The sequence below is a fragment of the Eriocheir sinensis genome, chromosome 2 (genome assembly GCF_024679095.1).
Source record: "Eriocheir sinensis breed Jianghai 21 chromosome 2, ASM2467909v1, whole genome shotgun sequence".
NCBI classification, from domain to species: Eukaryota; Metazoa; Arthropoda; class Malacostraca; order Decapoda; family Varunidae; genus Eriocheir; species Eriocheir sinensis.
Window position 1 is genome coordinate 12,564,098 of NC_066510.1, and position 24,000 is coordinate 12,588,097.

The 24,000-nt window shown below is 46.2% G+C and overlaps 1 protein-coding gene across 2 annotated transcripts in view; it reads left to right on the forward strand.

Moving 5' to 3' along the window:
- Positions 1–24,000, forward strand: part of LOC126999430 (peroxidasin homolog) — a 119,527-nt gene that overhangs the window by 2,108 nt on the left and 93,419 nt on the right. Inside the window, exon 2 of one of the 2 annotated variants that reach the window (XM_050862018.1) lies at positions 199–1,312. In XM_050862018.1, the coding sequence (XP_050717975.1) occupies positions 1,213–1,312 (100 nt within the window). In that variant the 5' untranslated portion in view covers positions 199–1,212. The remainder of the gene's footprint in view (positions 1–198; positions 1,313–24,000) is intronic. The other variant, XM_050862026.1, reaches the window with a different exon arrangement.

Below are 24,000 nucleotides of genomic sequence, written 5' to 3' on the forward strand. Positions count from 1 at the left end.
CCCTCAGACAAATCGACGGACTGATTGACTGACAGACTGTAAATCATGGACTCCTGTTGAACTGCCGTGTTGACTCTCGAACACACACACACACACACAACCACCCCCGAGCCTTTCCCCTTCCCCTTACCCCACTTCCCCCCCACAAGCACACTCACGCCCACACACCTCCAGCTCATCACACCACCTTTGTTCTAGTTCATATGAGCGAAGTGACATTATTTACAGTCACCGATGAGAGGATGACGAAATTCGAAGCCACTAATCTCACGAACCCGGCGAATTGGCGACTATAAATTGCAGTTTGGACAGACCGAGAGGAGAAAAAAACAGAAGGAAGAGAAAGAAAACAAACGCAATCCACAACACCGAAGACAGGTTAAAAAACTGACAGGAAAGTTTATCTTGTGCGTCCGCGGAACAAACACACACAAAGGTCAGTCCGGGGAAACACGAAACTCAGATATCGTGGAAAACAATAAAAGGAAAGAGTGTGAGGGAGGGAATGAAAAATTATGAACAGTGAGTGCGATACAGAAATGAATACCAGGAAAAAGTGAGTAATGAATGAAAGTATCGAGAAGAGAACACTAAAATCAAGAACGTCAGATATTATGACTGTAAAATAGAAAACGATAAGACTTAGTAAGGTACGAACAACAAAGAGAAAGAGAGGGGGAGGGATAAAAAACACACACAAAAAAAAACAGGAAATCAACCTACATCAACATCAACCAACACATCCATCTCTCCTCCTTTTCACTGTGTAATGAAAACGAACTAACACATAACATTGCAAACACAATAAACCTGACAGGAGGAGAGTGAGGAGGGTACAAAGGAACGAAGACCCAGTGCGTGATTGTTTAAAACTTTTCACTACTTTCATATCGTCCCATCCCAGCCTGAACCCCAGAACCACAGCCCATCACTGCAAGAACCCAATGGCAGCAACCCTTCCCTTACAGTAACAAGTCAAGCCCACTCCGGTCTTACCTCAAAGCCTACTGCAAACCGTACTAAAAATCCTCTCCAGCTATGAAACCAAGCTCACTCATGTTGTAAAACGAGGCCCACTCCATCAAGCCCACTCAACCAAACGCCAGACCCTCAGGCAGCCCACTCAAGCCGTGACCGCTCACCCAGCAACCCCCCGCATAGCAGTCTCACACCCAGCCGCCTCCCACTCCGCCCAGTTACTCCCAGAGCATCATGGTGTGGGTACGAGCGTGGGTGTGGGTGTGCGGGTTCTTTGCCACCCTCACGCTGCTTCCACCCACATGCGGAGACCCTCGAGCACTGCCGCAGAGAGGTAAGTGATCGGGGAGTGAGGTGAGGAGGGGGTAAAAGGGATACATGGGTGGGGGAGTTGGGAATAGCGGGTGGAAAAGTAGGTGGGGATGTGGGTAGAAAGAAGGGCAGAGGGAGTAGGGAGGGAAGGAACGTGGACGAGTGGAAAGGGGAAAGAAAGCCGAGGAATGGAGGGAGGAACAGAAAGTGGAGGATTGGGAGGGGAAAAATAAGGGGTGAGGGGAATTGGGGAGGGAAAGAAAGTGGAGAAATTAAAGGTGAAAAAGTAAATGGAGGAATTGGGAAGGGAAAAAAAGGTGGAGGAACTGAGGAGGGAAAGAAGATGGAGACATTGATTGTGGAAGAAAAAGAAGGTGGAGGAAGTGGGAAGGGAAAGAAGGTGGAAGAATTAGGATATAAAAAATGTGGAGATACTGATGGCGGAGAAACTAAGGGAGGGAAAGTAAGTGAGAGAGAATGGGGAAGGGAAGCATTTGGGAAAGCATGTGGAGGATGAGGATGAGGAGGAGGAGGAGGGGGAGGAGGAAGAGAAGAAGGAGCGACAAATTTATTGTTATTGCGTATTAATATTCAAAAGCTCGACCGTCATAGGAGCTTTCAGGAGTGTTTATTTTTAATGTAGATGAGTGTGTGTGTGTGTGTGTGTGTGTGTGTGTGTGTGTGTGTGTGTGTGTGTGTGTGTGTGTGTGTGTGTGTGTGTGTGTGTGTGTGTGTGTGTGTGTGTGTGTGTGTGTGTGTGTGTGTGTGTGTGTGTGTGTGTGTGTGTGTCTGTGTGTGTGTGTGTGTGACATTAAATCGCCAGCCACTCACACCCACCCACCCACACACACACCCACACACACACACACACACACACTGCACACATAACCCGACCCACGCACTCAATCCACTCACTCGCTCACTCATTTACTCATTATGTTAGTTGGAGCGTGTCGATGCAGCAGACTCATTAAATCTATTCATTCAAGTGGCATTGGAACTATTCGTGTGAGTGATTGTCGAAATGCGCGCCGATGGATACTGAAACAATACATTTATCTGTGTGCGTGCATGTGGAAAGACAACACACACACACACACACACACACACACACACACACACACACACACACACACACACACACACACACACACACACAAACACAAACAGAAAACTCCCGAAACACAAACAAACTAACCAACTCTCTCTCTCTCTCCGGGGTCATTCATTATCGTGGGATACAAGACTATTACCGTCATAACAATAATTATTTCCCCTTCTTAAGAGGATCGGGACCACAAAAGACATTCTAATCGCCTTTATCCAGCGTTATCTCCCTTTCTTCTACCTAATCCCCTATCCCCACCCTTATTGTCCCCCTCATTCCTTCCCTCTTTCTCTAATCCCTCCTTTCCTTTTGTTTACTTGAATCCTTTCTTTCTTCTTCACCATAGCTACTGCGTCTCTTCCTGTCCAGTCATTAGTTTTTTCTTCTCTTCTCCTCTTCTTTATTCTCCTTGACATCACTCAATTCGATTCGTACAGACCCTCAAATCCTCCTCCTTCTCCTCTTTCTTGTCTTCTTTCTCCTTCATCCTCGTCCTCTTCTTCCTCCGTTTCTTGTGTCCTCGATCGTGTTCCCCTGAATCTCCTAATGGGTTCTGATCCTCCCCTGTTCTTCCCCTTCTTCACCCACTCCTTCCTTCTCCCCTTGGTCATACCGTATTCTCTCTCCGTCTCTCTCTCTCTCTCTCTCTCTCTCTCTCTCTCTCTCTCTCTCCTTATTCCTTCTCTCTCCACCTCTCTCTTTATTCGTTCCTGTTTCACTTCTCCATCTTCCTTTTCTTTCTGTTACTCTATTATCTCTTATCACATTTTTCCATTTATTAATTTGTTTCATTCTATTCTTAACTTCCTCTCTCTCTCTCTCTCTCTCTCTCACATTCATTATCGCCTTGTTTACATCGTATCTCCCATTTACACATATAACCCTTCCTCTCTGTGACCCTAATTACCCCTTCGGCCTCATCACTCAAGACTATTCATTACTCTTCCCTTTCTCTCCATCTTAAGCATTAGTCATGATAGGCATTAAGGGGAAGAGAGAAGGGGGAAGAGGAAGAGGAAAGGGGGAAAGACCGGGTCACAATTACGCCGGAAAAGGAAGAGAAAGGCTGAAAAAAAGAGGAAGAGAGAAGAGGGAAAAGAGAAGGGAGGAAAGAGCGGGTAAAGGAAGAGGAAAGGCTGAAAAAGAGGAAGAGAGAAGAGGGAAAATAGAAGGGAGGAAGAGCGGGTAAGGGAAGAGAAGAGGTTAAAAAAGAGGAAAAGAGAAAAGGGAAAAGAGAAGGAAGGAAGAGCGGGTAAGGGAAGAGGAAAGGCTGAAAAAGAGGAGGAGAGAAGAGGGAAGGGCAAAAGAGGTGGAAGGGGGAAAAGAGTGGATGAAGGAAGAGGAAAGGCTGAAAAATAGGAAGAGAGAAGAGGGAAGGGCAAAAGAGGTGCAAGGGGGAAAAGAGTGGATGAAGGAAGAGGAAAGGCTGAAAAAGAGGAAGAGAGAGGAGGGAAGGGGGGAAAGAGAAGGGAGAAAAGAGCGGGTAAAAGAAGAGGAAAGGTTGAAAAAGGGAAAGAGAGAAGAGAGAAAGGCGAAAAAAGGTAGAAGATGGAAAGAGCGGGCCACAACTACGCCGGATAAGAAAGAGGAAAGGACGAAAAAAAGACTTCCCCTCTTCCTCGAAAATGACTTCTTTGCATATAATTATGTCAGGAGGGCAAAAAATAAAGGATGTGGGAAGGAAAGAGTAGCTCGGAAATATGAACTGAGGCGAGGAAAACGGGGTGAAAAAAAGGTCGACGAAAGCTTCCCCACTGCTCTGCTTTGAAAATCACTTGACGCGTATGTGAAAAAGGGAGAAAAGGAAGAGGGTGAAGGAGAAGGAAGAAAGTGTAAAAAATAAGCCACTGATGGAGGAAAAAAGAAAAAAAAGCCAAAACAAACCTCCACAACCCTCAAAATTGGTCATTCGAATACTTTTAAAGACAGAAGAAGAGGAAAAGGAGGAGGAGGAGGAGGGAAGAAGCAGACGCGCTTAGTAACTAGGTATTGGTGGAAGTGAAGAAGGGAAAATAATAAATGAAGAGAGAAGAAGAGGGAGAAGAAGAACAGAAAGAGAAGGGTTAAAAAAAGACCCATTGGAAACTAGCTATTGGTAGGAGGGAAGAGAGAAAGAATTACATTAGAAGGAAGAAGAAAAAAGAGGAAGAAAATAACTGAAAATAGGAGGAGAGGAGGATGCAGTTTTAAGAGAAGGGAAACTGGCTATTGATGGGAGGAAAGAAGGAAAGAGAGGAAGCAAAGGGAGATTTCTTAAGGAATTGAGCGGTGGCAAGGAGTAATGAATCTTGATGTATTTCGGTGTGAGGCGAGTGATCCGTCATGCCGGTGGTGGTGGTGGTGGTGGTGGAATTCAGGCTCATTTTTCATAGTTTTCAATGATCCTTTTTACTTAGCCCGGCCATTATACTCTCCTATGTGTGTGTGTGTGTGTGTGTGTGTGTGTGTGTGTGTGTGTGTGTGTGTGTGTGACTAAACAGTTTTTTGCTACTGGTTTCAGAGTGAGACTGAAACCTAATCTCTCTCTCTCTCTCTCTCTCTCTCTCTCTCTCTTAGTTCGTTTGTCCTCCCTCTCTCTCTTCCTCTTATCCATTAACTAATTACTGACATCCTTTCATGCCACCTTGCTCTGCTCTCATGTTTAACTGCTTGCTCCATTAAGTAGTAGGTCAATTATTTGCTCTAGCTGACATCAGTCGACAAGGAGATAGATGTAAGGAGAGAGAGAGAGTTACTTGAGCGCACACACACACACACACACTCACACACACTTATGCCGGTAAAAGGTGAATATAAGTACACAGGGAGAAAGCAAAGCACATAAAACCTGGAAAACTATTAATGACAGGTAACTCAAGTAATATTCCCTTCAATATAGAAATAGCCAAACCCACATACAAACTTTTCAGATCCAAATAAAACGTTCCTCTAAGCACAATGATAGTAAGGAAAGCACAGAAAACCATGTAAACTATTTTCAAATGACAGGTAACTCAATAATACTCCCTTCACTATAGAGAGAAGCAGCCACACACACGTACGCACATACTCAAATCCAGGTATAGACCAGGTAGCAAGGAAAGTAAGCACAGAAGAAACAGGCCAAACACTATCAAAGAACAGGTAACTTGGTACTTCACTCTAAAGACAAACGGCCGTGGACAGTTAAAGGAAAAGTCCAGCGAGGCGAACAGCTGACGACACAAGACAAGGAGCGACTCAAGACTGTAAGATGTATCGAGTAAATGCCGAGAACTTCCTCTCTACTTATTATAACTTCGAGTCGACAACGGCCTAGTCCGCTTTCCACTTCCTCCTCCTGTGTAAGACGTGAGCGAGGAAGGACTTGAGAATGGACAAGGACGAGGAAGAGGAGAGAAGAGGAGGAGGAGGAAGAGAAGGAGGAGGAGAAGGAGAAGGTGGCGAACTAAAAGGAGGAGGTTGACAGGGGAAGATCGAGTAGGAAACGAAGGAGAGCGGCAATGCAGAAAGACAAGGAGGAGGAGGAGGAAGAGAAGGAGGAAAAGCATTTGCAGGAGGAATTGGAGGAGTAGGTGGAGGAAGACGAGAAGAAGGAAGAAGAGGAAATTGAGGAAGAAGAGGAAGAGGAAGTGAAGGAAAACGGTGACACTAACGACGTGAACGACAATCACACCACCACCACCATCTCCACCACCACCACTACCACCACCACACGAGGCAGGCGGGCAACACACGAGTGACGATTAGGAAACTTTCGAAGCCTTGAGCCAAGTCCTCGGGCCGGCCGGAGCAGAACGAGTCGCCTGACGTGACGGGAGGGAGGGAGGGAGTGTGGAAGGGAGGGAAGGAGGGAAGAAAGGAGGGAGGGAAAAGTGAGGGGAGGTGGAAAAAGGGGGGTATGGGGGATGGCTTTTGAGAGGCCGTGACGTACTAAAGAGAGGGAGAGAGAGAGAGAGAGAATAAAGGGAATAGAGAGGGGGAGAGGAATGGAGTGAGCGAGGGAGAGGGAGAGAGGGTGATGACCTTGGTAAGCCTCTATGACATGCCGTGATTGAAGGGGAGAGAGGGGGAGAGTGAGGGAGAGGGGAAGGTGAGAGGGACGTAAGAAGAGAGGGAAGGAGAGAGAGGGACGAAATGATAGGGTAGGAAGGTGAGTGAGGGTAAATCCTTCTGGGAGACGCTGTGATGTGCCGTGACAGTGAAAGGGGAGGGGAATGGAAGGGAGGGAAGAAAGGAAGGGAGGGGGAGAGGAAGGAAGGGAGAGATGAAGGAACGGGAAGAGGGAAGGGGAGAGGAGAGGAGGTGGAGAAAGAGAAGGGAAGAGGAAGGGAAGGGTGGCGAGGAAGGTAGGGGAGAGGGAAGGGTAGAGGAAAGGAGGGGGAGGGTGGAAGAGACAGAAAGGACGGGGAGAAGGAAGGGGACAGGCAGTAACGTGGTAGTGAGTGCTGTTAACCTTTGCGAAGTTCCGCGGCCGCTTCGCATAGTGGGTCTGAACGTTTACTGCCGTTGTGAGGTCTCGTTCGTCCGTCTTTGCGGGACATAAGCCGAGACCAAGTGCGGAGAAGTAAGCTATAGAAGGGCAACGCAGAGGACTGATGAAAGGGAGCGGAAGGTATATGTTAGAGGGACGCAGGAAGGGGAACATGCTATCGTTGGGTACGGGAGACAAACGCGCAGGAGGACGATGGTTAGTTGTTTTTTGGGGTGCTTGGAAACACGAAGATGAAGGAAAAGAAAAGGGACTGAAGGGTATTTGTTATAGGGACACATAAAGAGGAGCATACGAAGCGGGAGGCACAGACGCAAGAGCATGATGATCAACTGTTCTTGGAGTCCTTGGAAACATGAAGATAAAAGAAAAAGAAAGAGAGTTGAGAGTATATGTTATAGGGACGCAGAAAGGGGGTCACGCGATCATACGGCACAGGAGACAGAAACGCAAGGGCATGATGGTGAGTTGCTTTTTGTGCTTGAAAACAGGAAGGTAAAGGGAAGAGAAAGAGAATTGAGAGTATATGTTATGGGGACGCAGAAAAGAGGACACACTATCATACGCCACGAGAGACAGAAACGCAAGGAGATGGTGGACAACTATTTCACGGGCACAAAATACAAAAAATACAAAAAACTTAAATAGCGAAAAAAAAAAGAAAGAAATGTGTAGGATGGTTTAAAGGGACACAAGAAGAGGAAACACAGGGTTGAAGGGAACGAGAAACAGAGCAACACATACACACCCACACACATACACACGCAACCACCCCCAGCCCTACCCACCCACACATGTACAACCCTCCCCCACACAGACACACACACTTTATGAACTTGGCCACTTCCACGAAAGGGCTGCGTTAGGTCATCTTAAGAATTTGAATTGATTATGCTTTCTTTTCCGGCCTTCCCTCATAACTTTTCCCTCGCCCTCTCTATGGAGCAGTAATAAGAGGCCCTTCACCTCCTCCCCTCGCCCTCGTCCCTCACCCTTGGCCGGCCTCCATTGGGTGAGCTTAAAAGAGGTCAAAAGAGGGCGGTTAGCGTCAGGGTTGAGAGCGAATGGGGTAAAGAGGAGGAGGAGGAGGAGGAGGAGGAGGAGGCGGAGAAAGAGAAGAAATACGAGAAGTAAGAGGATGATGATAAAAATGAGGAGAAAGAGGAGGATGAAAAGGCTAACGAAACGGAACATAAGTAGGAGGAGGAGTAAGGAGAAGAAAGAGAGAGCTAAAAAGGAGATAAAAGGAAGGAGAGGATGAGTGGAAGGAGAGCAAAAGGCGCTGAGGAGATGATAATGGCGCCGGTCATGGTGGTGGAGAAGAGGTAGTAATGGTGGTGGTGGTGGTGGTGGTGGAGCTCTCACCACCACGCTGAGTATCCTTCAAGCCTCAGTTAATAGTAGTATTGGGGAGGAAGGAAAAGGAAAGGAAGAGGAGGCGAAAGACTAGAATTTTGAGCGAACGAGTTTACTGGTGGTGGTTGTAGAGGTTATAGAAGTAGTAGTAGTAGTAGTAGTAGTAGCAGTAGTAGTAGTAGTAGTATAGAAAAGAAGTGATGATTCAAGTGGTTATCGATGATGTTATTAAAATATGGCTAAACATCACCGTAGAGTTTTGCGAGGAAAGTTTATGAATCTGGTGATGGTGGTGTTGATGGTGAAGTTAGCGATTCGAGAAGGAGTAGGGAGAGGGAGAGGAAGAGGAAGATAAAGAAGGAAAGGAAAATAACGAAAAAGAGGAAGACAACGAAGAAAAAGACGAAAAGGAAGAAGCTCGAGTGTGCATATGCGTGCGCAAGTATATGAGCGCGCGGGAGAGTGTCTGCACGCACGCGGGAGAGAGTGTGCATGCGTGCGTAAGAGTGTGCCTTTGTTTGAGGACAGTACACAGCATTAGCAGCAACAACAACAGCACTTAGCAGATGGCGTGAGAACCAGCCGTCGCTCGTCCAAGGAGGCGACTCACCGCTTACCGAGAACGAAGCAAGGACGGCTGAGGCGAAACTACGGATTGGGGCGCATAATGGAAAGCTTTAGAGAGGGAGAACGCGGCGGTGGTGGTGAATGCGAGCAGTGGAGGTGGATGGGAGAGAATATATATGCGAGGAAAGGAGATAGACGACTCCTAATGGAAGGGCGGGAAGTGAGTGAAGGAGTAGGAAAGGCAAACGAATGAGGAAGACGATCATGAAAAAGGGGAAGAGGAGAGGTGATGAGAGGGAACAGAAGATAGAAGAGGCCGAGGGAAGGGGCGCTGAAAGCAGATGGACATTTGATAATGGAAGAATTAGGGAAGATAATGAGTGAGTGAGAGGAAAGGGTGAGTGAAGGAGGGAGAGAGGAACGGGATGGGAGGGAGGAAGGGAAGGGAACAAATATGTCAGATGATAAGTCAAGCCTCTCGGTCAGGAGGGGGAGGAGAAGGAAAAGGAGAGGAGGAAGAGGAGGGAAGAGATTAAGAAAAAAACCGATGAGGACAAGGGGGACAAAATAGAAAAGGAAAAGGAGAATAGCAGAAGAGGAGAATGAGGATAAAAGAATGATGAGGACGGACAAAGTGAAAAAACTCGAAAAAACAGAAAGGGAAAAAGAGAGAAAAATGAGGAAAAGAGAAAAGCTGGAAGTTGAAGAGGAGAAAATACGGAGCAAGAGCATGCAAGAAATATCCAGGTGGAAGAGGCGAAGAGCAAAAACACGGAGGCGGAAGCGGACGAGGATGAAATCAAAAGAGGGAGAGAGAGAAAGAGACTGGTGGTGCTCAAGTGAAGGAGGAGTTAGAGAGAGGAAGGAGGAGGAAGGGTAGGAATGGAAGCTACAGGGGAGGAAGAGAGGCTACAGGGGGGAAAGTAGGCTGCAGGGAGGTAGGAAAGGCAGGTGGGTAGGTCAGTAGGGAGGCATGAAGGGTAGACAGCAGAAAGTGGGCCGTGGACTTCATGATTTGCGACCTCCGAGGTGAGGGTAAGTTTGCAGTCATGAAGTTTGGGGATGATTAGTTAGCAAGCGAGGCGCTCCATTACCTGGGCTGGCTTATGAGGGCAGAAGTGAAGGGCAGGTCCCGAAGTGCTGACAGTCCCGCAGCGAAGTGTGTGTGAAGTGAGAGAAGGGAATGCGTGTGTGTGTGTGTGTGTGTGTGTGTGTGTGTGTGTGTGTGTGTGTGTGTGTGTGTGTGTGTGTGTGTGTGTGTGTGTGTGTGTGTGTGTGTGTGTGTGTGTGTGTGTGAGTGAGTTTGTGTGTGTGTGTGTGTGTGTGTGTGTGTGTGTGTGTGTGTGTGTGTGTGTGTGTGTGTGTGTGTGTGTGTGTGTGTGTGAGTTTGAGAGTGTGTGTGTGTGTGTGTGTGTGTGTGTGTGTGTGTGTGTGTGTGTGTGTGTGTGTGTGTGTGTGTGTGTGTATGTAATTCACCACGGCCGGATCACGAGTTGAACTTGCTTTCGCCAGCAAAAACCCTCCCGACACGAGCAAGTGCATGCTCATTATCGTCGATCTCTGGGTACTGCCAGGACCTTCTGTGTGTGTGTGTGTGTGTGTGTGTGTGTGTGTGTGTGTGTGTGTGTGTGTGTGTGTGTGTGTGTGTGTGTGTGTGTGTGTGTGTGTGAGAGAGAGAGAGAGAGAGAGAGAGAGAGAGAGAGAGAGAGAGAGAGAGAGAGAGAGAGAGAGAGAGAGAGAGAGAGAGAGAGAGAGAGAGAGAGAGAGAGAGAGAGAGAGAGAGAGAGAGAGAGAGAGAGAGAGAGAGAGAGAGAGAGAGAGAGAGAGAGAGAGAGAGAGAGAGAGAGAGAGAGAGAGAGAGAGAGAGAGAGAGAGAGAGAGAGAGAGAGAGTGTGTGTGTGTGTGTGTGTGTGTGTGTGTGTGTGTGTGTGTGTGTGTGTGTGTGTGTGTGTGTGTGTGTGTGTGTGTGTGTGTGTGTGTGTGTGTGTGTGTGTGTGTGTGTGTGTGTGTGTGTGAGTTTGAGTGGTGTGTGTGTGTGTGTGTGTGTGTGTGTGTGTGTGTGTGTGTGTGTGTGTGTGTGTGTGTGTGTGTGTGTGTGTGTGTGTGTGTGTGTGTGTGTGTGTGTGTGTGTGTGTTCTATTATGAATGAGTGTTTTCTTTTACACTTTCCTACTTATTTTTTAGTCGCGTCATGTTGATGGAAGCGCCGCGGAGTGTGTATTTGTGTGAAGTGTGTGTAGTATAGATGAGTGTTTTCTTTTACTAATACCCACTTATGTTCCAATGCGTGTGAAATATTATCAACGTTTACCTAGTTTTTATTACATTCACTGGTTAAACATTCAAGGCTGAACTGCAGGTAGCTTTTTGTCATAAAATATTAGTTATATCCTACATTTCTTATTTTTTGTTTTCTTAACTTCATATATTCTTACAATATTTTGGAAGCTGTGGTCCGTAAACTATCTATCTGTCTGTATACCTACTTATTTATCTGTATATCTATGTATCTATCAATAAATTTATTTATCTATTTAACTATCTATAACTCAATCAATCAATCAATCCATTTAATCATTTATCTATAGAGGTTATTCTTGTCTCGTTCCCGTTCATGAAGTCACAGCTAGAGTACGAATAAGGAGAATGCAGGAAAGGATATGGAAGGATACAAAAGGTGGGATAAGGCGGAGAAGAAGGATGTGTGCGGGTGTAGAAGAAGGGCGAAGGAAAGGTACGAGTAGAATGTCAAAGTGGAGAAAGGAATGAAGGATAAAAACTCGAGTGGGTAATATGAGGGAGGGTAAAACTTGAGAGACGAGAAAGTGTCGAATAAAGATCAAGGAAATGAGGAATAGAGAGAAGTGAGGAGAATCGAGAGAGGTAAGTGTGAAGGGTTTAGGTGAGAATGGGAAGAATAAAGCTTTGGGAAATGAGGTAAAGAAAGAGGAAAACGGAGGTGAGAGGAAAGGATAAAAATAACTTGAGAGAAGCGAGAAAACGAAGATAATGAAAGTAAGGAAGTAAGGATTAAGAAAACAAGCTAAAGAGGAAAAAAACAAAGAGCAAGAGGGGGACTGAAGGACGTGGGAAAAAAATAACGCAGCAAGTCAGATAAAGTAAAAGAGGGAAGTTAGGAAAGGCGAAAGAAAAAGTGTAACTGGGTAAAAGGTGAGACAAAAAGAGGAAAGAGTTAATCTGCGTTAGGCGACAGGGATGGGGAGAACGAAGTACAGAGAGGAGATGAGAAAGAGAGAGGGAGGACAAAGTGATGCTGCGAAACGTGAGACGAAAAAAATAAGAGAATGAAGCTGAGCAGGTGAAGGGCAGGAGTTAAAAAGAGCTGAAGAAGATGGGGAGAAGAGAAAATATTGTTAGGGAAAGGAAGGGATGGAAGGAGATAGTAAAGCTCCTGGGAAAAAAAAAACAAGAGGAGTGGACATACAAAAGGTAAGAAAGTGAATGAAGAAAAACAGGATGAAGAATGTAAAGTTAGGAAATGACAGGGGAAAGGAAAAAAAAGACATGAGAAAGCTAAATAAGGACAGAAAAAGCTACAAAAGGACAGAGAGAGAGAGAGAGAGAGAGAGAGAGAGAGAGAGAGAGAGAGAGAGAGAGAGAGAGAGAGAGAGAGAGAGAGAGAGAGAGAGAGAGAGAGAGAGAGAGAGAGAGAGAGAGAGAGAGAGAGAGAGAGAGAGAGAGAGAGAGAGAGAGAGAGAGAGAGAGAGAGAGAGAGAGAGAGAGAGAGAGAGAGAGAGAGAGAGAGAGAGAGAGAGAGAGAGAGAGAGAGAGAGAGAGAAGCTAAGAAAGTGAAGGGAAGAAGCTACATAGGAGGAGCTGGAAGGTGAGAAATGAGAGGCAGTGATATTGGGAGGAATTGAAGGGACACGACAGGAAACATGAGGGATAGGAGGAAGGAGTGAGGGAGAGAGGGAGAGAGAAGAGGGTGCAGGGAAATTAATGTGCAATGTGAAGGAGGAGGGAAAGAAGGGAAATGGATGAAGTTAAGCCAAGTAGGTGATTGGAGATGATATTAAATTTGTTTATAGGTACTTACGGATATAGGGGAATACCTGAGATGGAAAGATAGCTAAATGGATAGATAAACAGACAAAAAGAGATAGAAAATGAATAAAGGTAAGCTCTGTAGGTCATTGCAGATAATATTAAGTATTTATAGGTATTTACTGATCTAAAAGAATACATGAGATGATTGACAGACAGATAAATAGATAAACAGACGGAGATAGATAAAGCAGCATGAGAGTGGATATTTCAACGCAAAAAATAAGGACCTTGCAAAAAAGCAGAAAAAAAGAGCTCGCCCAATAAGTAAAAAAACAAAACAATGAAAAGCTCGAAGGAAAGATCAATCCCATAATTAACACACACACACACACACACACACACACACACACACACACACACACACACACACACACACACACACACACACACACACACACACACACACACACACACACACAACCGGTTAATCATAGGCTGAAACACTGTTCGAGAATTCCCACACATGCAAAAGAGTTATTCCACGGAGGATGATAAACAAGAATAAAAAAAAAAAAAAAAACAGCATGTGATTTCCTTCATAATCGGATACTTCAGAACGCGAAGAGAGAGAGAGAGAGAGAGAGAGAGAGAGAGAGAGAGAGAGAGAGAGAGAGAGAGAGAGAGAGAGAGAGAGAGAGAGAGAGAGAGAGAGAGAGAGAGAGAGAGAGAGAGAGAGAGAGAGATCTCTCTCTCTCGTTCTCTCTCTCTCTCGCGCGCGCGCGCCGTGAATTCAGGATAACAGTCTGTGCTGCGTGGCCTTGTTTCCCGTGTTTCATATCCTGCAAAGTACAAATCGTTCTCCACCTGGGAGATCCTCCGCAGCATAATTAACTCGTGAGGGCTAGGCATGCGAGGCGAGGCGAGGCGGCGGCGCGGAGGTGGTGCTGGTGGTGTTGCTGGTGGTGGTGTATGTGAGGCAGCGGTGGGTAGGCATAGAGGGGGTAGTCTAGATGAGATGAGGAATGAGGAAAGAGCAGCAGCAATCCGTAATGGTGAGCCTCGGTGTTGGGCTAGAATGAAGCGCGTTAGTGGGCAGGAGTGAGACTTTTTGGCCTGGGGAATATTGACAAGTTATGTGGGTAGGCATAGAGGGGGTAGTCTAGATGGGGTGAGGAACGAGGAAAGAGGAGCAGGAATCCGTAATGGTGAGCCTCGGTGTTGGGCAGGAATGAGGCGTGTTAGTGGGCAGGAGTGAGACTTTCTGGCCTGGGGAATATTAACCAATGATTTGCGAGAGGAAGGAAAGGGAATGGACACGAGGGATGGGCAAGGATGTAAGGAGACTACAAAATGCTGACGCCCTACACATGGCAGCCCGGAGAATGAGGTATTTAACGACTCTCTTCCTCACTCGTTTATCTGTCTAACCTCTATTTAAAGGTTTCAATCGTGTCTGCATAAGTCAACTATCTGCTTAATTTTTCCACTCATTCATTACCCTCTTCATGAATGCACTTAACCAATATCCTCTCTAAACCTGAATGCATCCAGTCCATATATATTGCTGTGTGGTCTAGCATTTCCTTTCAGTGTAAGTATTTCATCTATATCGGTTTTGTTTATCATCTCTCAGTCTACGTCTTTCCCATGAATGTTAGTAAAGCTTCCATAGTCTCTCTGTTTGGTTCTTATACCCTTGGATAATTTTGGTTCATTTTCATCTTTTTCTTTGCAGTTATAAATACGACAAAACGGAACAGTATGATCGAGGTGGGGCCTAACAAGTGCCAGATACGACATGACCATTACTTCAGGGGTCCTGTTGCTGACGCTTTTAGAAATAAAGCATATGACTCCCTTAGGGCCGCTCCTGGTGGTACAATAGTGATGCCTAGGTTGAAGGTCAGAAAAAGATAGATAGATAGATAGATAGATAGAGAGAGAGAGAGAGAGAGAGAGAGAGAGAGAGAGAGAGAGAGAGAGAGAGAGAGAGAGAGAGAGAGAGAGAGAGAGAGAGAGAGAGAGAGAGAGAGAGAGAGAGAGAGAGAGAGAGAGAGAGAGAGAGAGAGAGAGAGAGAGAGAGAGAGAGAGAGAGAGAGAGAGAGAGAGAGAGAGAGAGAGAGAGAGAGAGAGAGAGAGAGAGAGAGAGAGAGAGAGAGAGAGAGAGAGAGAGAGAGAGAGAGAGAGAGAGAGAGAGAGAGAGAAACTGCAGGCGGACATGAGGTTGGGCTGAGCAGTATTCGGCGAAGGTTGCTGGATGAACGGAGATTGTGGGAGCGTAGGGATGAAGGGAAATGAGTCGGCAGGGAGATTTATGGAAAGGAGATGGAAACGGGAGAAGCTGGGGCCAAAATATGCGGCAGATTACGATATGAGAAGGGAAAGGAAGGAAGGAAACAATGAGGAGGCTTGGGGGAGGGAGTGGGCTTGTGGGAAGGGTGGAATGAAAGGGAAATGAGACGGGCTGCAGAAATATGGGAATGAGATGGAAATTTTGGAACCTTGGGCCAAAATATGCAGCAGATTACAATAGGATAGGAAGAGGGAAGGAGAGAGGGGCAACAAGGTGGAGGAGGAAAAGGAGGTGGAGGAGAAGGGCGTCGGTTGAGAAAGGTGAGGGAGGAGGAGGCAGCGTGTGAGAGTAAGGAAGGCCAATAGGGAATGACGGGAAAAATGCTATGACACGAAATGTTTAGGAAGATCTGGGAGGATGTGTGTGTATAGGGAGGTACAGGAGAGAAGGTGTAGAGAGGGCGAAAGGGGAGGAATAATGGATAGGGTAGGGACATAGGGTCAAAACATCCAATAGGTGAGAATACTGCACAAGTGAAGCCGTCGGATAGGGAGCATGAGGGGAGTTAAGGAAGGAGAACACGGAAGGTTGGGTGGGTAGAGGGGAGGTTAGGAAGAGAATAGCGGATAAGTAGGGGAGAGAAGGAGGGTTGGAGGTAATAGTATGGAGAGGAGGAGGGAGGAAGAGAGGGGAAGGGCAAAAGACGTGTGTTAATTGGTATTGAGCGAGTTTTCACGTGCATAACTTTCTTTTACGGCGAAACTTTCACGTTGGAATAATCAGACAGATATGCAGCCGCTCTCGCTAAATTATGCCTGAGTGCCGGATGTGCTGGGAGAGAGAATGAAGGCCCCTCCACCCCTCCCACCACCTTCACGCAGGGGGGGTTGATAGAGCAAGGGAGTGGGGGCGTGAGGGGAGAGGATGGGTGTAAGTGTGTTGGGATAAGCGGGGATGGGAAGACTTGTGGGAGGGAAAAGGTATAGGATGTAAGACTAAGGACGAGTGTTATGGTGCAGAAGTAAAAAGGGAAGAGTGTCGGAGGAGGATATGTGTTAGGATGTTGGTGTAAGGAGGGAGGTGATGGTCTGTGTTCTTGGGGTGTGTTAAAAATGATGCTGTGTGTTGGGAAGAGTGCGTGTGTTTGTGGGTGTGGGTGTGGTGAGGAAGCAAGGTGCGTGTGTGTGTGTGTGTGTGTGTGTGTGTGTGTGTGTGTGTGTGTGTGTGTGTGTGTGTGTGTGTCCTTTTCCAGCAGCATACATGCGGCAAGAAGCGGCTAAAATACATATGTAGCATTTCTTTTCTTGACGTGAATAACATAACGCTGCAACACGCTAGCCCGCTCGCTTCCTCCTCCTCCCCGCCTAAGCCATATTATCTCCCGTACATAAAGAGCAGGCCATCCGGTTGGGCAAGATATATTTCACAAGAACGTCGCTGCTAAAGCACACAAAATGAATAACCATCTAGTTTTCTTCCTCCTCGCATCACTATAAAACTCTCTAGGGTGCGACCCGAGAGAGAAACGGACACAACACACAAAAAATTGTCCGTTTCTGCTTTAGCGCACACAATAATTAGTAAAACTCGCACTTACCCCAGTTTTTTGTGCGTGTTTTAAACTTGCAAACACACACACACACACACATGTGCTCAGAGAAGAAAGACACATTAAAAGAGTTTACTCACGTTAGGAGCACAGGAGTATTATCGCGGCATTCCTCGTAATCTGCAAAAGGAGAAAATTGTGGACATTAGTTAAGCCGAGAAAGTTAACTGCTTACGCTGAGAAAACACGACCGCCCAGGGACACGGGGAGGAAACAGTGGCGACGATGTGTGCATGTTGATGATGATGATGGTGATGATGAGGAGGAGGAGGAGGAGAAGGATGAGGAGGATGAGGAGGAGGAGGAGGAGGAGGAGGACAAGAAGAACGTCGGAGGAAGTGTTGATACTTATGATAATAATAACTATAATAATAAGGGTGATAAATAAATTAAAGTGACATTAGTGATGAAAGGAATATAAGTAGTAGCAGCCGTAGAACAAACAATAGTAGTAGTAGTAGTAGTAGTAGTAGTAGTAGTAGTAGTAGTAGTAGTAGTAGTAGTAGTACACAGGCGGTGGTGAACGAAATCTAGGGAATATGGTTCAAGTTAGGGCGGGGATAGTGTTGTAGTGATGATGTGGTGTGTGGTGTGGCTTGGCGTGGTGTTGATGTTTGGTGGTGTTGCTGGTGTTGCTGGTGGTGTGTGGTGTTGATGTTCGTGGTGGTTTGGTGTGGTGTGGTGTGGTGTGGTGTGGTGTGGTGTTGGTGGTGGTGTGGGGTGGTATTGGTGGTGGTGTGGTGTGGTGTGGTCGCGGTGGTGGTGCAGGAAAGAATTATGATGCTCGGCCTCATTTCAAAGTAACACGATTAAGGGAATTAAGGATCAAGGGTCTGAGGCAAGCCCATTTTTCCTCAACCAACATCAACGCTCCACCACTCTTCTTCCTTCTTCCTACAACATCAACCCTCTCTCACTCCTCTTCCTCCTCGTTTTCCTCCACTCCCGCCTCATCATTCTCTCTGTCATACTCTTCCTTCGCATCTCTCTCATCTCTATTTCTTCCCTGTTTTTTTGTTCTCTTATATCTTCGTGTACCTTTTTCTCTGTACTTCCCTAAACCAGAATCAGGTAAAAACTCTACGGAAAACGCTTGTCATATTTACCTAACTCATGCACATAAGGCACACACACACACACACACACACACACACGCACACAAACAGACAAACATAGAAAAAAAAACATGGATACACAACCCCACAACACAGACACACACACACACACACACACACACACACACACACACCACACACACACACACACACACACGCGCGCGCCACAAAAAAAGCACCAAACCAATTTTCGGACAACAAAAACAAAATTATGGCGACAGCTTGACCGCAGCAAAGATTTCTGTCCGTGCACCACATAAAAAGAGCAAGATTTGTGTCACCTCGATATCCCCCCAAAAAGAAGGGACACGATTTCCAGCACACACACACACACACACACACACACACACACACACACACACACACACACACACACACACGGAACCTTCTCATTTTTCCTTTCAACTCCTAAAGAAAAAAAAGAGTAGCAAGAATTAGGAAGTCACCAGGAAGAGGAAGAGTTAGAGGTATAGGAGGAGGAGGAGGAGGAATAGGAGGAGGAGGAGGAGGAGTTGGAGGAGGTGAGGGCGATGGAAACAGAGACGAGAGGAAGAATTCGACGCTTTGTTAAAATCTGACTTTGTCCTCAAACACGACTCTTTCCTTCCCTTTTCTCTAACGTTCCAACCCACTTCACACAGCGTTCTGGACTCTTCGTGTGTGCAGCGGCCTTTTGTGCGGGGCTACAAAAATCATCTTTATGTTAGTGTTGCAGTCTGCGTGAATGTATGTGCATGCGTGGAATGGCTGTGCGATGGGCCTGTGAGCATGTGAAGGAGGAAAGAAAGGTTGGAATTGTGATATGCATGAGAGGAAAAAGGGAAAGTAGGAAGGACTGGAAGAAGGAAGAAAGGAAAGAAAGGCGGTGGGGAGTGTGAGATTTTTAGAAAGAAGACAAGGAAGGAGGATTGAAGGAAGGAAGGAAGGAAGGACAGAGAGAGAGTTGGAATTGTGATATGCATGAGAGAAAGGGGAAGTAGGAAGGACTGGAAGAAGGAAGGAAGGTAGGAAGGTCAGATGGTGGGGAGTGTGAGACTTTCAGGAAGAAGACAAATAAGAAGGATTCAAGAAAGGAACAAAGGTTGAAAATATGAGATGTAGAAAAGGAAGACAAGGAAGAATAAAGAACTGAAAGAAGGAAGGAAGGAAGAAAGGGAGGAAGGAAGGAAGGAAAGAAGGAGGGTGGATAGTGAGACGTTAATGAAGAAAGGAGGGAGGATCGAATAAGCAAAGGGGAGAAAAAGGAAGAATGGAAGGAAGGCGTAGAGTGTGTGATGAATAAAAAGGAAAACAAGAATGGAGAATAAAAATAAACCTGAAGAAGTAAAAAAAATAAAAGGGAGAGAGAGAGAGAGTGTGAGCCAAAGAAGAGAGCAGGGTGAAAAACGGAAGAAGGGTAAGGAAATAAACAAAAAGGAAAGAAGTGTGGAGAGAGTGTAAATAAGGCAAGGGAGGTAGAAGGGTGAAGAGAGGGATAGGGATAAATGAAAAGAAATAGAGAAAAAGCGTGGGGAGATAGCGAAAAAAAGGAAGGAAAGCGGTAGGATGGCCGGAGGGACGAGGGAGAGAGAAAAGAAGAGAAAGGAAAAGATGGAGGGAAGGAAGGCACGAGAGAGTTCTGTATAGCGGCTCAGGGGAGAGAGAGCAGCGGTACGGAACGTGGCGAGGCATCTAAATGGTTGTAAATGAGAGAGAGAGAGAGAGAGAGAGAGAGAGAGAGAGAGAGAGAGAGAGAGAGAGAGAGAGAGAGAGAGAGAGAGAGAGAGAGAGAGAGAGAGAGAGAGAGAGAGAGAGAGAGAGAGAGAGAGAGAGAGAGAGAGAGAGAGAGAGAGAGAGAGAGAGAGAGAGAGAGAGAGAGAGAGAGAGAGAGAGAGAGAGAGAGAGAGAGAGAGAGAGAGAGAGAGAGAGAGAGAGAGAGAGAGAGAGAGAGAGAGAGAGAGAGTGTGTGTGTGTGTGTGTGTGTGTGTGTGTGTGTGTGTGTGTGTGTGTGTGTGTGTGTGTGTGTGTGTGTGTGTGTGTGTGTTTATACAAATTATCCTTTTCCCTTCCGTCAGCATTATCTGATTATGGAGATGCTCTTAAAAAACGAGTACACCCTCACCCTCACCACCACCACCACCACCATCACTCCTGTTGGTTTAATCTTATCACTCACACGCTCACGCCTCGTCTTGTAGCCTCCTCCTCCTCCTCCTCTTTTTGCTCGCGTCTCACCCTCCGTCTTCCTCATTACAGCATCCATTACTTCTTTATCCTAATACCCTTTTCGGTTCTTCTTCTTCCTCTAGACGACGACTTGCCCTTCTCTTACTCTCATCTGCTTGCCCTTCTCTTGCCTTAATTTTCTACTTTTATTTTAACGTTAACTCCTTTTTTGCCAATTTATTCTCTTCCATAAGCTTCCATGTGCCTTCCTCACGTTCCCCAAACACCATTCGTGACCTCCTTTTCCCTCCTGTTCATATTCCCCCTTTTTTTTTTCTTCTTAAATATGTATGCTCTTCCATCCCTCTTTCTCACTAACTCCCTTTTCACACTTCTTTTTTTCCCACTTTTTTTCCTCCTTCCCTTTTTCCTTCCTTCTAACTGCCCTCCTTTTCGCACTTCCTCATTTTCCTACCTAATTTGCTACATGCTCTTCTCCTATTCCTTATTTGCCTACCTCCTCTTCCCCTACCACCAAGCTTCCCTCCCTTCATCCATCCCTTTCCCCTCAGTGACAATGCAACCAAAGCACCATTTTCAGAGCCTAACATCCATACTCACAACTTTCTTCCCCTCCTCTTTATATTTTCCCTTCGCTTTCTTTAAAGGAGAGAAACAATGACATAAAGGGTTTAGATTCTTTTAATTCGATGGTTATGTCTTCAATCCTCCAAAGGGCGCCATTTAGAGGAGAGAAGTAACCCTCTTTTGTTTACCTTTGTGGGGTTCGAAATGTGTTTAACGTGGTGGAATTTTTTTTTTCTTTTGCTCGCTCTCGTTGTGCCCAAAAGCGTGGACATCCCCTTTAACCCCTAGAAATAGACGCCGCCGAACACAACTGTAGCACCCTTACTTTTCTCTGCTCTCCTCCTCTCCCTATCTTTCCTCTTCCGTGGACAAACACCCCCACCACAACCCCCCTACCATCTCCAGTATCGTCTACTGCCCTTTCTCTTTCTTGTCTATCTTCCTTATCACGTATCTCTCCCATTCAGCCTACAAACTCATTACAGTTGACGCAGCGTACAAGAGGCTCAACCTTTTTCTTTAGTATTTTTTTTTCTTTTTCCGTACAGACATTGCCCATGCCACCACCAGCACTATCGTCTTCTGCCCTTTCCTACCCTCCTTCCTTATCTGACATTTCCATCACGTCCCTCTCCCATTTAAAACCCAAACTCATTTTAAGAGACGCATCATACCAGCTCCTGAACTTTTCCCTGATTACTTTTCCTCTTTTTCTCAACAAATACTACCATTACCACCACCTTCACTATTATTTTCCTCCTTATTTTCCTTCCTTATCTGCCTTTTCCATCACGTCCCTTTTCCCATTTAACCCCAAAAGTCATTTTAAGAGACGCATCATACCAACAGCTCAACTTTTCCCTAATCATTTTTTCTCTTTTCCTCTACATACACCACCCTTACAACTATTGTTTTCTGTCTTTACTTCTCTTCCTTATATGTCTTTTCCATCACGTCCCTCTCCCATTTAACCCCCAAACTCATTTTAAGAGATGCATCATACCATACCTGAACCTTTCCTTTATTTTTCCCTTCTCTTTCCTCTACATATACTGCCATTACCACCACCGTCACTGTTGTCTTCTGTCCTTACTTACCCTCCTTCCTTATCAGCCTTTTCCATCACGTTCCTCTCCCATTCAAGCCACAAACTCATTTCAAGAGACGTGACGTAGCAGCAACTGAAGCTTTCCTATTTTTCCCGTCCGAACACCCGCCATCGCCACCACAACCTTCCCCATTGTCTTGCGTCCTTACTCTTCTGCTCCCTTATCTTCCTCATCACGTGCATGTTCCATTTAGCCCCAAACTCATTAAACGGGACAAGGGCCTATAGCAGTTTAACATACCGGCTCCCATTTCCTGACTTCTTCTATCGCTAAAACATTTCTCTTTGGCCTTTTTTATCCTACCTGTCACGTCCGTATCGCATTTCCCACCTAAACGCATTATAAGACAACACGTGAACACCTTTGCACCCTTTCCTTGTACTAGCCCCATCCAACCTTCCGTCCTTTACCTCACTTGTCTTAACATCACTTCTGTACCCCATGAACCCCTTTTAAACCTATTCCCAGAGACAGGATTAGAATATCACACCAGCATCCTTTTCTTGTATTAACCCCATCCAACCCCCTTTCCATTACCTTTCTTGTCTTACCCATTAATCCTATACGCCATTAACTACTTTAAAGGTTATTCTCAGGGATATGGGGTTAGACTATCAAACTAGTATCCTTTCCTTATTCTATCCCTATCCTAAACCGAAACTTTTCCAATACGTCCCTCTCCAGAAGCACACCTTATCACGATCACCTTTCCCCCATCCCTCCTAGATCCCATAGGTATAGAATATCATCCCAACATCCTTTCCCATCCTAATCCAAAAACCTTTCCCATATCTCCATCTCCAGAAGCACACCCCATCACCTTCACCTCTCCCCCATCTCCTTCACCTTTCCCCTCCGCGCCACACACCGCCGCCTATCACCTGGATCTCCTCCGCCGTGTACCTGTGCTGCCTACCTGAATACATTATGCTTACCTTTGTTTTAGGACATATTAAGGTAAAGACCCGTACCAGCGTTACCTCAGCCTCCTCCTCCTCCTCCCTCTCCTTGCATTTTCTTCACGCTCCTCACATTTTCCCTCCGTCTTCCTTATTCCGTGTTCGTAATTGCTAGTTGGCAGTTTCCTCTTTCTGGTTTTCTCTTTTTTCCTCCTCTTCCTCTTCCTTCTGCTCTTCCTGTTTCTCCTCCTCCTCCTCCTCCTCCTCCTTCCCATCATTTTTACATTCTCCAGTGTACTCATAAATGATGATGAACTCTCTCTCTCTCTCTCTCTGTGTGTGTGTGTGTGTGTGTGTGTGTGTGTGTGTGTGTGTGTGTGTGTGTGTGTGTGTGTGTGTCAAATATCAGTCGTGGTGTTAATTGACTGGGTCGGTTTAAAGGGCAAACCACCAACTCACACACGGACATAAATTAACTGCTCTGAATTACTCTCTCTCTCTCTCTCTCTCTCTCTCTCTCTCTCTCCTGTCCCTGTAACACACACAAAAAAACGAAACTGCCCTTCTTTTCCATAACCACCTTTCTCTGCTTCCTTCCTCTCTGCCATCTCCTCCTCCACCTTCTCCTTTTCCTCCTCTTCCTCTTCCTCTTCCTCCTCCTCCTCTTCTCGCACGCCATAAAACGCCTGCAGTAATTTCGAGATAAATTGGCTACCACCTCCTCGGGCACATAAAATTACCATAACCATTATCCAAAGGCTCACGCGACCGCACATCAGGCCGAGGCTACACATAACGTCACGGCCTCCCTAATGGTGTTTGTCTGAGTCTTACGCCCAATCCTATAGCTAAGTCTAAAGGGCACAGGAGGGGGCGCAGGAGAAAGGAGGGGAGTGGCTAGAGGAGGTTAAGGTAGGGAAATAAGAGATAGCGGATAAAGGGGAGGAGTTTCTCTGTGTGTGTGTGTGTGTGTGTGTGTGTGTGTGTGTGTGTGTGTGTGTGTGTTACGTACATAATCCCGGCTGCTTAAGTACAACGTGTTCATCATTAGTGTTTGCTTCGTGGCACGGCGTAGCATACACACACACACACACACACACACACACACACACACACACACACACTTATTACCCGCCACGGCCCTGTACACACACCATTATATTCTCCGAGACAACTTCATCTCATGGCATGACTCTAGAACATACTCTCTTGAAGCCACTTACAAACACACACACACACACACACACACACACACACACACACACACACACACACACACACACACACACACACACACACACACACACACACACATCTTTTATTCTTTTCCTTCCCTCGTGTTTAAGGCTCTGCTGTGTCGGATTGATTTCAAGCAGCGATTTGCGTCACTCGGAGGCGCTGGGAGGCAGGTCTACCCGGTGCTATGCTTGGCCTTGGTGCAT